Raw genomic sequence first — 15727 nt, 5'->3', positions numbered from 1 at the left:
GGTGAATCTGTGGAATTCTCTGCCACAGGAAACAGTTGAGGCCAGTTCATTGGCTATATTTAAGAGGGAGTTAGATATGGCCCTTGTGGCTACGGGGATCAGGGGGTATGGAGGGAAGGCTGGTGCAGGGTTCTGAGTTGGATGATCAGCCATGATCATAATAAATGGCGGTGCAGGCTCGAAGGGCTGAATGGCCTACTCCTGCACCTATTTTCTATGTTTCTATGTTAATTCCCGCACCATAGAGTTTAATTAATAAGCCATCCTTCTGTAGTGAGTCATATGCTCTTTCAATATCTAGAAGTACACTTACCATTACTTCTCTATTTTGAAATGCTTTTTTAATATCATGATGTAAGAGGGCAACAGATTCCATTGTTGATCTTCCAGTTTTAAAACCATTTTGATAGGCAGCAAAATGTCCCTTACTTTCCAAAAAATATACGATTCCGCAATCTCTCCAGCAACTTCCTTCAGAACCAGAGGGTGCATTCCATCAGGTTCAGGAAATTTATCCACCCACAGACCATTAAGCTTCCTGAGCACCTTCTCAGTTGTAATTTTCATACTTCACTTCCCTGCAACTCTTGAATGTTTAGTATACTGCAGATGTCTTCTACTGTGAAGACTGATGCAAAATACGCATTCAGTTCCTCTGCCATCTCTGCTTCTATCATTACAATATCTCCAGCATCATTTTCTATTGATCGTATATCTACTCTCAATTCTCCTTTACTCTTTATATTCTTAAATAAGCTTTTAGTATCTTTTTTTGATATTAGTCACCAGCTTCCTTTCATAATTCATCTTTTCCATCCTAATGACCTTCTTAGTTTCCTTCTGCAACTTTTTAAAGCTTCCGAATCCTCTATTTTCCCACTAGCTTTGGCTTCCTTGTATGCCTTCTCTTTTGCTTTTACTTTGGCTCTGACTTCACTTGTCAACCATGGTAGTGTCCTTCTTCCATTTGAAAATTTCTTCTTATTTAGAATATATCTGTCTTGCATTTCCCTCATTTTTCACAGAAACTTCAGCCATTGCTGCTCTGCTGTCCTTTGTGCTAGTGTCCCTTTCCAGTCAACCTTGGCCAGTTCTTCTCTCATGCCATTGTAATTTCCTTTATTCCACTGAGGTACCGACACATTGGAATTTAGTTTCTCCTTCTCAAATTTCAAAGTGAATTTGATCATATTGTGATCACTGTTCTCTAAGGGTGCCTAACCTTAAGCTCTTTTATCACCTCCGGATAATTGCACAACATCCTATCCAGTACAGCCAATCCCCCCGTGGGCTCAACAACAGACTGTTCTAAAAAGCCGTCCCTTAGATATTCTATAGATTCTCTCTCTTGAGGTCCAGTACTGGCCTGGTTTTCCCAATCCACTTTCATGTTAAAATCCCTAACAATTATCATGACATTGCCCTTCTGACACATCTTTTCTATCTCCTGCTGTAATTTGTAATCCACTTCCCGGCTGCTGTTTGGAGGTCTATATAAAACCACCATTAGGGTCATTTTATCCTTGCCATTTCTTAACTCATCCCATAGGGACTCTACACCTTTTGATCCTATGTCATCCCTTTCTAATGATTTAATATTATTTCTTATACACAGGGCCACACCACCCCCTCTGCCTACTAACCTATCTTTCCGTTACACTTTATATCCTTGGACATTCAACTGCCAGTGGCAGCCATCCTTTAGCCAAGTTTCAGAGATGGCCATGACGTCATACTTGCCAGTCTGTAGCTGAATTTCAAGTTCGTCCGTTTTACTTATGCTGCGTTCATTCAAATACAACGCTTTCAGTCCAGTATTTGCTGCTTTCTGTTTTAACTGCACCACGCCTTTGTTGCCCTGTAACTCCTCCCACTGGCTGTGATTATGCCTCGTCTGCTGCCTGTCCTTTCTATCAAGTTGAGGGAACTTGTGCAAATCTAAATCAAGGGATGAACAAAGTTTAAAGTTCAAATTAAATTTACTATCAAAGTACATGTATGTTATAATATACAACCCTGAGATTCATTTCCTTGCGGGCAGATTCAATAGGCTAATAACCATAGTGGAATCAATGAAAGACCACACCAATGCGGGTGTTCAACCAGTGTGTGAATGACAACAAACTGCAAATACAAAAAGAAAGAAATATAATAAATAAATTAATAAGCAATACATATGAAGAACATGAGACGAAGAGTCCTTGAAAGTGAATCCATTGGTTGCAGAAATATTTCAACAATGGGGCAAATGAAGTTGACTGAAGTTATCCTCTTTTTGGTTCAAGAAACTGATGGTTGCGGGTAGTAGCAGTTCCTGAACTTGTGGTGTGAGTCCTGAGGATCTTGTACCTTCTTCCTGATGGCAGCAGCAAGAAAAGAGTTTGTCCTGAGTGGTTCGGGGTCCCTGATGATGGATGCTGCTTTCCTGTGACAGCGTTTCATGTAGATATGCTCAATGATGGGCAGGGCTTTACACACGATGGACTTAGCTGTATCCGCTATTTTTTGTAGGATTTTCTGTTCAAGGGCATTGGTGCTTCCATAACAGGCTGTGATGCATTTGTGTACTCTCCACTACACATATATCAAATTTTATTGAAAGTTTTAGATGTCTTGCCGAACCTCCACAAAATCCAAACGAAGTAGAGATGCTGATGTATGTTGTTTGTAATTGCATGTACATGCTGAACCCAGGACAGGTCCTCTGAAATAATAACACTAATTCTTCTGATGCTTCAATGAAGACTGGCTCATGGACCTCTGATTTCCTTCTGAAGCAGCAGTGAGCAGTTTCAAGTTCTTGGGTGTTTATATCTCTGAAGATCTATCCTGGGTCCAACATATTGATACAATTGCAAAGAAGGCACAACAGCGGCAGTATTTCATTAGGGTTTGAAAATAATTGGTATGTCTCCAAAGACTCTTGCAGATTTGTACAGATGTACTGTGAAAAGCATTCTCTAACTGGTTGCATCACAGTCTGGTGTGGAGAGCCACTACACAGGATCGGATGTTCTAAACTGAGCCCGCTCCAATATGGGCACCTTCAAAAGGGGCTGCCCCAAAAAGGTAGCATCGATTGTTAAGGACCCTCATCACCCAGGACATGCCCTTTCTCATTGCTACCATTGCGGAGGAGGTACAGGAGACTGAAGACACACACTCAGCGATTCAGGAACATCTTTTCCCCCTCCGCCATTAGATGTTGCAATACCTAATTGATTTAGTTATATATAGATGATATTTCTGACTGTAGTTTATAGTTTTTTAAATATGTATTGCAATGTACTTCTGCTCAACAGCAAATCTTACAACATATGCCTTTGATACTCAACTGGATTCTAATTCTGTTTAATGCACATTTATATATTTTAAACAAAAAACACAGCTAGCTGCTGCAAATGCATTGAGGTAATAATAGTTGATAATTTATGCTTATAGTACCTATAAAAATTACTCACCCCCCTCCCAGCGGAAGTTTTCATGTTTTATTGATTTACAGCATTGAATCACAGTTGTTTAATTTGGCTTTTTTTGACACTGATCAACAGCAAAGACTCTTTCGTGTCAAAGTGAAAACCATTTTCTGCAAATGGCTCTAAATTTATTACAATTATTAAACAGAATAATTGATTACGTAATTATTTACACTTTCAAGTATTTGGTAGTCACAACTTTGACAGCAATTACAGCCTTGAGTCTGTGTGGAGAGGTCTCTATCTGCTTTGCACATCTGGACACTGCACCTTTTCCCCATTCTTCTGTACAAAACTGCTTAAGCTCTGTCAGATTGTGAGTGAGCAGCCCATTTCAAGTCCAGAACAAGTTCTCAATTGGATTAGGGTCAGGACTCTGACTTGGCCACTCCAGGACATTACCTTTGTTGTTTTTAAGACATTCCTATGTCGTTCTGGCTTTATGCTTGGGGTCATTGTCTTGCTGGAAAGCAAATCTTCTCCCAAGTCGCAGTTCTCTTACAGATGACATCAAGTGTTCCTCCAGGATTTCTCTGTATCTTGCTGCATTCATATTATGCTCTACCTTCACAAGCTTTCCAGGGCCTGGTGAAGTGAAGCATCCCCACAGTATGATGCAGCCACCACCATGCCTCATGGTAGGGATAGTGTAATTTTGATGATGCGTGTTTTGGCTTGTCCCAAACATAGCGTTTAGTCTGATGGCCAGAAAGCTCAATTTTACTTTCATCAGACCATAGAACCTCCTTCCTGCTGACTTCTTAGTCTCTCAGATGCCTTCTGGCAAACTCTAGCCAAGATTTCATGTAATTTTTTTTCAACAGTGGCTTTCTGTATGCCACTCTCCCTTAAAGCTGCAACAGGTGAAGCACCAGGGCAACATTTATATGCACAGTCTCCCATCTCAGCCACTGAAGCTTGTAACTCCTCCAGCGTTACCACAGGTCCTTTGGTGGCCCGCTCACTAGTCCCCTTTTTGTATGGTCACTCAGTTTTAGAGGACAGCCTGCTCTAGGCAGATTTACAGCTGTGCCATATTCTTTCCATTTATTGATGATTGACTGAACTGTACTCCAAAGGATATTCAGTGACTTCGAAATGTACTTGTATCCATCTCCTGACTTGTGCTTTCGTGGAGTGCTTGGGACTGTTCTTTTGTCATCATGATGTAATTTTTGTCAGGATACTGACTCACCAGCAGTTGGACCTTTTCAGATTCAGGTGTATTTTTACTACAATCAATTGAAACACCTTGACTGCACAAAGGTGATCTCCATTTAACTAATTATGTGACTTCTAAAACCAATTGGCTGCACCAGTCATGATGTGTTATATTAAAGGAGGTTGAATATTTATGCAATCAATTATTTTATATTTGTAAATAATTTAGATCACTTTGTAGAGATCTGTTTTCACTTTGACATGAAAGGATCTTTTTCTGTTGATCAGTTTCCAAAAGAAAACCCAAATTAAATCCACTGTAATTCAATGTTGTAAAACAATAAAAGATGAAAACTTCCAAAGGGGTGAATACTTTTCAAAGGCACTGTAAATCTTAACAGTAAACTACTGCAAAATTGCTTGAAGTTCATGTATATTGTTTTGCATAGGGCTTATGAACATCATTATATCTATTGATTTCTTTTTTTCCCCAGTGCCAGGATTTAAAATTTGCTTTAGGTTGAACCACAGACTCAGGAGCTAATGGTTCATTATCATGTAAAGTTTTAACAGATACAGTCTCCTGAAAATTCAGCATAAAGAGTTACAGTAATGATTATATTGTGTCCTGGAAGATGGTTAGAGATACCACTGTGCTGAAAGCAAAGCCTGCTTTACTGATGATGCTGGGACATTTTGAAATTTAATGGAGCACAGATGGTAAATTGCATTGCAAATTATGCATTTTCAGAGTATAATTCTGCTTTGAATAATATTGTATGTCTGTGATTGGAGTCATACCCAAACATTCAATAATATTAATTGCAATTTGTTAAACTCCCCGAATAAGTATCTCTTTCAACTTTGATTTTCATCAATTGGACAGTGTCTAGCAAGCCTTTAGACATTAGTTGTAACAAAGCTATTTAGTGAATAATTCATCTCGGATGGATTTTCGCAATAATATTTTAGATATTACAATACAAAGGGATACAACTTTAGTCAGAATAGGAAATTAGTGAAACATTTTCTTTTGCAATTCCTCAACCCTAACAACAACATCTTTCAGCTTGTTTTTCCCATTCCTTTGCCTTTAGGGGAAAAGAATCTTCAATTGTTGCAGTCCTGCTTTATTATCTGGAAATTCCAACTTGTTTTCCTGTTTATTTTTCTTTATCTTTTGTATACCCATCTCATGAAAATATATTGCAAATTATCAGCGGTGGATTGTATTACAATTAATTTTGTTTTTCAAGTTACCTTTCTTAGTAGTTGAAGTTGAAGTTCTGCTCATATCCACCCATCAATGTATATCTGTTTTGTAAATGAAACTTTTTCATTATGCCCTCCTCAATTTTCAGAAGACTACAGGAAGAAGATCAGTTCCGTACATCATCATTGCCTGCTATCCCAAATCCATTTCCGGAACTGTGCAGCCCTGCTAGCTCTCCAGTGTTGACACCTAGTTCCATGCCTCAGAGTCCACCTACTCATAATCATGTGAGTAATATTGCTGTTTTAGGCAAAGTTAAATGCATGTTACTATAGTGCATATCCAATGTAATTTATTTCTTAACTTTTCTTCCTGTGCCTTGCAGACACATTTTATTATTTTTCACTTACATTGTAAACAATTGAAATTCAGTAATTACTTGGATGGTAATCTTGTTGTCAACACAAAGAAATTCATAAAGTGACCTTTTACAAGGTCTGCTGCTAGTTGCAAATAGATATATAAGTGTTACTGCTTTGCATTTTCCCAGGCTGGAGTAATCTATTTGTAGCTCATGCTTATGAATAAAATTTCCATTTAAAACTATAAGAAATTGGAACAGGAGTGGGCTTAAAATCCCCTTAAGCCACCTCTGCGTTTCAGTAATGCTGTGGCTAATTTGATCAGTAGTCTTGATTCCAATTCCTGCCTTGATTAATTCCTTTGTATTCTGTTTCAGCCTTGAATATGCTTAATCACTACTTTTTACAATGGAGAATTCCAAAGGTTTTCTGCCTCAATAAAAATTCATCCCTATGTTGGTCGAAAGAATTGCCCTTTAGTCTGAGGCAATGCCCTTAGTTTTAAATTTAATCTGGCCTGAGTGAATATCTTCATAGACTCCACCTTGTCAAATTTCCTCAATCCTTTTGCTTCATTAAGAAAAACTCTTCATTTTTTTAATATACAGGTATATAGGTCCAATTCCGTCAGTCTTTCTTCCCAAGACAATTCCTTCAACCCAATAATCTTTTGAAGTTTCTATGAATAATCTCTATATATCAAACATATCCTTAAATATATTTTTAAACAATGAGACTAGAACTCTGTGCAGTACTCCAAGTGTCATAAGAGGGAAGTCCATTCATGTGGCTCAAAAGACTCTCCGTCCATTTATCTTTTAATCACTTGTTATATCTGTCCACTAGCTTTGTTCCTTGATCTCTTGCTCTATCTCTCCCGCGCGCTTTCAATCTGGACTAAGATAATACCTTAAAAGAATAAACTGCTTATCTTGTAGGGTAAACTGTAATGTGGCAATTTATCAAAATCTTTTACATGTAACGTTCAGTTATATTGGCTTGTATATGTATAGGGGAAATCCAGCCCAGCACCCGCCTCAACACTCCCCACAGGGTCGGTTGCCGCCCGAATCAATCACAAACATCAATCATCAGCCAGCACACCCAGTAAATTTTAACAAATACACTTTATAGATATTACTAATTCTATGACATTAATATACATTTGATACAGAGAGGAAAGTAATGAAAAAAAAGGCGCCAACAATTATCAAAGTCCAAGTTCTTTGCGCGCTACGTTGGAGCTCAATTCGACTTCAGACGACCACCCGAATTCCGTCGACTCACTGCTCGGGACCACCCTGAGTGATCGACTGGAGCCTCTCCACATGTCCGCGGTCTTCCTCGTCTCTTCTCCAACTCCCCGCCAAAACTCAGTCCACAGTCATATCATATAGCATGGTATCTGAAAACAAAATGATACATAACCACCTATTGGCTAATAGAACCCTGTTATCTCATTTTAAAGTAAAACAAACTGTTAGCACAAACTCTCTTCAGCGTTAAAGCACAACAAAGCTGCATTCCCCAGATTAACATAACAAAGTCACCATTTTAAATGTAACAAAAGAAAGACCCCGTACATACACATGACATATATTAGATCTGTTTTTTGGATAATTGTACCCTCAAACAAATGTATAAATGGGACAAATGCTCTTTCCTTTTTATTAGACCATCTTTCTTGATTAATCGGATTATGATTTTCTAATTGTCCTATTACTACATAATAATGGATGACAATATTGTTAATGTTGCCTCAAAGTTGTCTGCTGCCATTTAGATAGATAGATACTTTATTAATCCTAAAGGAAATTACAATGTCACAGTAGTGTTACAAGTGCACCGATATGTAAATATACAAATATTAGAAGAGAAGCAAGAAAGATTAAAAAATAAGTTACCTTCATCAGTCTAGCAGGAGGGGGTCATCACTTCCCTGGCTATAGGTTGACTCGTTATAGAGCCTAATGGTCAAGGGTAAGAATGATCTCAAATGGTGCTCTTTGGAGCAGCACAGTTACCTTGGTCTATTACTAAAGGTACTCCTCTGTTCAGCCAAGGTGGCATGCAGAGGGTGAGAAACATTGTCCAGAATTTACAGGATTTTCCGTAGGGTCCTTTGTTCTACCACAGCCTCCAGTGTGTCCAGTTGACTCCTATAACAGAGCCAGCCTTTCTAATCAGTTTATTGAGCCTGTTGGCATCACCCATGTAGAACATGTGAAGGAGAGGCCTGCGTACTCCAAAGGACCTCATTCTCCTCAGGAAGTAGAGGCAATTCTGGCACTTCTTGTACACAGCCTCTGTGTTGGTGCTCCACTCATCTGTCATCCAGGTGCACCTCCAGCTACTTGTAGGTCCTCACCTTCAGTAGTTACAGGGAGCAATGTAGGCTTAGTCTTGCACTGTCATCACCATCTCCTTTGTCTTACTGATGTTGAGCTGCAGATGGTTCTGCTTGCACTATTTGACAAAGTCCTCCACCAAGGTCCTGTATTCATCCTTTTGTCCTCTCTTTATACACCCAGCTATTGGTGAGTCATCAGAGAATTTCTGCAGATGACATCACTCAGTGTTGTATCTAAAGTTTGAGGTATACAGGGTAAACAGGAAGGGAGCCAGTACAGTTCTTTGTGGAACCCCAGTGCTGCTTATAGCCATGTCTGACACAGCTCTGAAGCTGCATAAACTGTGGTGTGCCAATCAGGTAGTCCAATATCCAGGATACAATGGAAGTGCCAGTCTGTATTGTATGGAGCTTTTCCCTCAGCAATGAAGGTTGCAGGGTCTTGAAGACACTTAAGAAATCAAAAAACATTGATCGTCACAGTGTTGTTTTTATTGCGTTGTGTATTATCTGAAGTGGTGTAATCAAAATGTTGTTTCAAGTGCTTTTGTCTCAACATTTAAAATATTCTTCAGGTTTTAAGAGAAATCTGTGTATATTTGACATTCATTTTGAAATTCTGGATACTTATGACATGGACATCAGATGCTTGGTTCATACTCATTCCACACAAAATAAGCATCTAGGCTTCTGCTACTTCCTATTTATTGATTGTAGCCTTGTTAGATTCCACTTCCCAGGAGCATAAACAGGCATAATAAAATGTGAGAAGAATTTCTGTCTCTGCTTTCCATTCCAGGAATGAGTTCAAGACTTGCATTATTTCTTTAGAATATTTTTTCTTCAACTTCTTTCTAATTCTACTACTCATTAACTTTTCTGTGTTTCCTTCCAGTGAATAGAAATGACCATAGCTTAATTAGTCTCTATCCACAATCCCTTAGCCCTGTGCTGCTGCTAATAAAAAGTATTCCATTTCTACCCCTGAGGCAGCATATGGGCCAGTTGTGCCCTTTACAGATCTGTGGATATGTACCCTGGAATAATTCTTGTTCTCCATAAAGCAGTATGTCTTGCCATTGTATATTTTCTTTCCTTATTTGCCCTTCCAAATGCAGGACATCTGCACTGAATTACTGGAATGAATTACTTTCATTTACTCCCTCCTAATCAGGCCATTGATATTTTCTGCAACCTATAATTTTATTCCTTGCTATATAAACGGATTGAGTACTGTATTGATGATCTGTACTTTTACCTAAGGGCCATGATGAATTATGAATTTTACTCTCCTCGACTATTCCAACCTCAGTCCCTCTGAACGCCCTAATCCCAAACTCACCACAGAATAGGGACTTACTGTTGTAGCCTGACAAGAATGACTGCTACCTTGCTGAGGTCAGGTGGCAGCTATTGAACACAACTTCTTTACCCTTGAGCCAGCCCGCCACCCCCCACCCTACAAGAATCATCAGGCCAATGTGTCTGGCACCATTACCGACCTCCTACCCAAGATCTCAGGGTTGTATATGGTGACATATACAGTGGCATGCAAAAGTTTGGGCATCCCTGCTCAAAATATCTGTTACTGTGAATAGCTAAGCAAGTAAAAGATAAACTGATTTCCAAAAGGCATAAATTTAAAGGTGACACATTTCTTTATATTTTAAGCAAGAAAACTTCTTTATTTCCATCTTTTACAGTTTCAAAATAACAAAAAAGGAAAAGGGCCTGAAGCAAAAGTTTGGGCACCCTGCATGGTCAGTACTTAGCAAGTATCACACCTTGTAAACGCTTTCTGTGGCCAGTTAAGAGTCTTTCAATTCTTGTTTGGGAGATTTTCGCCCATTCTTCCTTGCAAAAGGCTTCTAGTTCTGTGAGATTCTTGGGCCGTCTTGCATGCACTGCTCTCTTGAGGTCTATCCACAGATTCTTGATGATGTTTAGGTCAGGGGACTGTGAGGACCATGGCAAAACCTTCAGCTTGCGCCTCTTGGGTAGTCCATTGTGGATTTTAAGGTGTGTTTAGGATCATTATCCTGTTGTAGAAGCCATCCTCTTTTCATCTTCAGCTTTTTTTTTACAGACAGTGTGATGTTTGCTTCCAGAATTTGATGGTATTTAATTAAATTCATTCTTCCCTCTACCAGTGAAATGTTCCCCGTGCCACTGGCTGCAACACAAGCCCAAAGCATGATCAATCCACCCCTGTGCTTAACAGTTGGAGAGGGTTTTTTTCATGGAATTCTGCACCCTTTTTTCTCCAAACATACCTTTGCTCTTTGCAGCCAAAAAGTTCTATTCAAAAGGTTCAAAGGAATATCTAAACAAGCCTAATGCATTTTGGAAACAAGTCCTGTGGACTGATGAAGTTAAAATAGAACTTCTTGGCCGCAATGAGTAAAGGTATGTTTGGAGAAAAAAGGGTGCAGAGTTTCATGAAAAGAACCCCTCTGCAACTGTTAAGCATGGGGGTGGATCGATCATGCATTGGGCTTGTGTTGCAGCCAGTGGCACAGGGAACATTTACTGGTAGAGGGAAGAATGAATTCAATTAAATACCAGCAAATTCTGCATCACACCGTCTGTAAAAAAAAAGCCGAAGAGGAAAAGAGGATGGCTTCTACAACAGGATAATAATCCTAAACACACCTCAAAATCCACAGTGGACTACCTCAAGAAGCACAGGCTGAAGGTTTTAGATTAGATTATGAGGACACTCAGTCCTCGTTTATTGTCATTTAGAAATGCATGCATTAAAAAGTGATACAACGTTCCTCCAGAATGATATCACAAGAAAACACAGGACAAACCAAGACTAACACTGACAGAACCACATAATTGTAACATATATTGTTACAACAGTGCAAAGCAATACCAAAATTTGATAAAGAGCAGACCATGGGCATGGTTAAAAAAAAAAAAAAGTTTCAAATTCCCGATAGCCTGATCATCTCACGCTGGTGGTAGAAGGGAGAAACTCTCCCGGCCACGAACCTCCAAGTGCCGCAAGCTTGCCGATGCAGCACCATTGGGAGCACCCAACCGCAGCGGACTCTGAGTCCGTCGGAAAACTTCAAACCTCTGACCAGCCCCTCCGACACAGCCTCTCCGAGCATCATCCTCTGCTGAGCGGTTCGACCCCGCCCCGGTCGCCAAGCAACGAGCAAAGCTGAGGACTCGGGGCCTACCCCTCCGGAGTTTCTGGACCACACAGTAGCAGCAGCAGCGAAGCAGGCATTTCAGAAGTTTCACCAGATGTTCCTCCGTGCTCTCACATCCGTCTCTATCAAATCAAGATTGTGCAGGGCACCCTACTTGACAAATAACAGACATCACTACTGGAGTGGCCGCTGCGAGCTGCGTCATGCAGCCATTTTCTCCTCCTTCCCAATTTTGCAATGGTCCTCACAGTCCCCTGACCTAAGCATCATTGAGAATCTGTGGATAGTCCTCAAAAGAGCAGTGCATGCAAGATGGCCCAAGAATCTCACAGAATTCTTGCAAGGAAGAATGAGTGAAAATTCCCCAAACAAGAATTGAAAGACTCTTAGCTGCCTACAGAAAGTGTTTGCAAGCTGTGATACTTGCCAAAGGGGGTGTTACTAAGTACTGCTATGCAGGGTGCCCAAACTTTTGCTTTGGGCCCTTTTCCTTTTTTGTTATTTTGAAACTCTAAAAGATGGAAATAAAAATGTAATCTTGCTTAAGATATTAAAGAAATGTGTCATCTTTAACTTTATGCCTTTTGGAAATCAGTTCATTCTTTACTCGCTTAGCTATTCACAGTAACAGACATTTTGACCAGGGGTACCCAAACTTTTGCATGCCACTGTATGTACTTTGATAATAAATTGACTTTGAACTTTGAAGATCCACACTTTGCACCCACATGGATCTTATCAATATCAACAACTTCACCATGCCCTCTAATTCACTTGGTCCATCTCAGCCACCTCTTTCGCCTTTCTTGATATCTCTGTCTATATCTCCAGAGGCAGATTATGTACTGTTACCTTTTAACCAGCCCAGTGACTCTCACAGTTACCTTGACTACACCTCATTCTCACTTAGCAGTTGCAAGATTAATATTTCCTTCTCTCAGATCCTTTATCTTCACTGCATCTGTTCTCATGATGAGGCTTTCCATTCTAGGACAGTGGTCACGAGGAAACGATATGAGTCACCTTCACCTTTCCTCATTCCTTGTCACGTACTGCTGAACTTGAATGCACGCGACAACATCAGTCGGTCATTAACCTACAACTACTCGATGAGTAAAAAAAACAAACGTCACTTGGGAGTTTCTTTGGAAGAGATATGGTAGGGGATATAAAAGGCCTAACAATGATGATAACGCTGAGGCCAAGACTGCAAAAAAAAAAGAAAGCTTCCTTCAACAGAAAATACGAGGAGTCGTACATAAAATATGGCTTTATTGCGACTGGTGACTTGCACGCTCCAAGCCCCCTGTGTGTGATATGTGGAGACAAGCTGTCTAATGAGGCAATGAAGCCCTCAAATCTGCTTTGGCACCTTGATTCTAAGCACTCTGCACTAAGGACAAACACATTGAGTTTTTTGTGCGGAAAAAATGTGAGCAAGTGGGACAGAAGCAAGTGCTGAGAGCTACCACCTCCACAAATGCTGCTGCTCTGAGAGCATCGTACTTAGTGGCTAGCCGTATTACTAAGGCTAAGAAGCCTTTCACTGTTGGTGAAGAATTGATTCTGCCTGCTGCCAAGGACATGTACCGCGAACTGTTGGGAGAAACTGCAGCTAACAAGATGGCACAGGTTTCTCTTTCAGCTACCATAGTTTCAAGGAGAATCGATGACATAGCGGAGGACATCGAAGCACAGCTGTTGGAATGGCTTAACGAGTCTGGTTTCACTACCCGAGTCAAAGAGGTTGCTCCTGAACGCCAGTCTACACACTGTGTCATACACAGGGAAGTGCTGGCTAGCCGAAAAATGTCACCTGATCTTAACAGCATATTGAGTGACATTGTTGAAGTTAACAATCACATCAAAGCAAAAGCCCTTAACTCACATTTGTTTGAGCAGCTTTGCGAGGAAATGGATGCAGAGCACAAATGCCTTCTCTTACACACTGAAGTCAGGTGGCTATCAAGGGGGAGAGCCCTGGCCAGGTTTTTTGAGTTGAGAGCAGCTACAGAGATTTCTTTCAGGAAAAAAGTCACCACTGGCAGCACACTTGAGTGACAAGAAGTGGATAGCAAAACTCGCTTATCTGTGTGACATCTTCAACCTGCTCAATGAACTCAATTTGTCACCTCAGGGGAGAATGACAACTGTCTTCAAGTTGGTAGATTAAGTGTCTGCTTTCACAGCCAAACTGGAACTGTGGGGTCGGCAAGTGGACAGGGGCACATTTGACATGTTCCCAACCTTAGCTGGGAATTTGGGAGAAACTGAGGCCTACAGCTGGTGCGCGAACACCCATCTTCGCTGTCGACAGAATTCAAACGTTACTTCCCAACTGCAAATGACCCAAGACATGCAAAGGAATGGGCCCGTGACCCATTTATGAATGTCCCAGGTGAATCATCCATGTCAGTACGGGAAGAAGATCAACTCCTTGAGCTTGCAAATAACGGTGGGTTGAAAAGTATGTTTGACATAACATCTCTGCCGGCATTCTGGATCAAAGTCAAGGCTGAATATCCTGAGGTAGCCGCGAAAGCACTGAAAACGTTGCTTCCATTCCAACATCGTATCTCTGCGAAGCGGAGTTATCTGCAATGAATGCAACGAAAACTAAATTGTGGAATAGACTGGACATAAGGAGCCCCCCCCGCCCCATGACTTATAATTGCCTTATCACTATATTCATGTGAGGAAAATATGCGCTGTTTAATATTAAATTCGTTAGATAAACCCTTTTAGAAACAAAATTGAGTGTATTAGCCACTGATAAGTGACTTATAGTTGACTTATCACCTATATAACAGTCGTGATTAACGCCACCACCAACCACCCCCCGCTCCCTGGTTGGCCGGTCTGCAAGAATATTGTCAATATTAAACCGGTCCGTGGTGCATAAAAGGTTGGGGACCTCTGTCTAGTTTTTAGAAAATGGGGTTTCCCCCCTTTCTATCACCAGCATTTCTATTTCCTACACATGAGCCCTCACCCTCATCCTATCCCTCCCCCCAACTTAACAGAGATGAGGTTCACCTTGTCTCCATGAGTCTCCATGTCCAAAATATATTTATTTGCAATTGAAGCCATCTCCAACAGGCGTATCTTCCCCTTCGCTCTGCTTTTCAATGGGATCGCTGTCTCCACAATTTCCTTATCCATTCGTGCCTCTCTCTGATTCCTCTCCAGGCATTTACATCTGCCTTAACAGGCAGGATTTCCCAGTAGCCAGGCATTTTAATTACACATTCCATTCCCACACTGGCTAGCCTGTCCACGGCCTCCTCTACTGTCACATACTGTAGAGGTCAGAAGGGCTTGTTTGAGCCAGATTCCTTCTTGATAGTCTTCAACCTAATGGGATCAATATTGATTCCTCTAACTGTCCATATCTACTCCACTCTGTAAACCACATGACACCTCTTTCCTTACTCCCACTCTCAAGACATACCCATCATCTCCACGTTCCTCCCTCTGGTTTCCCACTTTCTTCCTGTTATTCCGTAGCTTGCAATCCCCAACAATTCTTTCAATCTTTTGCCTCTTTCACCTGTAATCTCCTGGTTTCTCACATCATTTCCTTTTTCTCCCCTCTCCTACCTCCTAACTTCCCACCCTCACCTGGATTCACCTACCAGGTCATGCTGACACACCTTCCCTTATCCTTTTATTCTGATCTCAACTCTCTTTCTTACCGGTCCTGAAGAGGGGTCAGCTCTTCAATTACCTCCATAAATGTTGTTGAATCTGCTGAATTCCAGTGTTTTGTGTGTGCGTTGCTCCAGATTTCCAGCACCTGTAGTTTCTTTTGTCCCATCAATAGATATCTATCCTCACAGATGAATTCATTTCCTTAACCCAAGGGTCCCCAACCTTTTTTGCACTGCGGACCGGTTTAATATTGACAATATTCTTGCGGACTGGCCGACCGGGGGGGGTAGGTAGGGTTGCCAACGAACAAGAGTAGCAGTCAAATGTGTTGTTTACCCAAAGACTACAAT

At 40.8% G+C, this 15727-nt stretch overlaps 1 protein-coding gene across 6 annotated transcripts in view; it reads left to right on the top strand.

Annotated features, from left to right (window-relative positions):
• Nucleotides 1–15727, top strand: part of LOC140195367 (growth factor receptor-bound protein 10-like) — a 229199-nt gene that overhangs the window by 118168 nt on the left and 95304 nt on the right. For all 6 annotated transcript variants that reach the window (XM_072253559.1, XM_072253558.1, XM_072253556.1 and 3 more), the window contains one exon: nucleotides 5999–6137. In XM_072253559.1, the coding sequence (XP_072109660.1) occupies nucleotides 5999–6137 (139 nt within the window). The remainder of the gene's footprint in view (nucleotides 1–5998; nucleotides 6138–15727) is intronic.

The sequence above is a fragment of the Mobula birostris genome, chromosome 3 (genome assembly GCF_030028105.1).
Source record: "Mobula birostris isolate sMobBir1 chromosome 3, sMobBir1.hap1, whole genome shotgun sequence".
Taxonomy (NCBI): domain Eukaryota; kingdom Metazoa; phylum Chordata; class Chondrichthyes; order Myliobatiformes; family Myliobatidae; genus Mobula; species Mobula birostris.
This window is presented reverse-complemented; position numbering and strand designations above follow the sequence as displayed.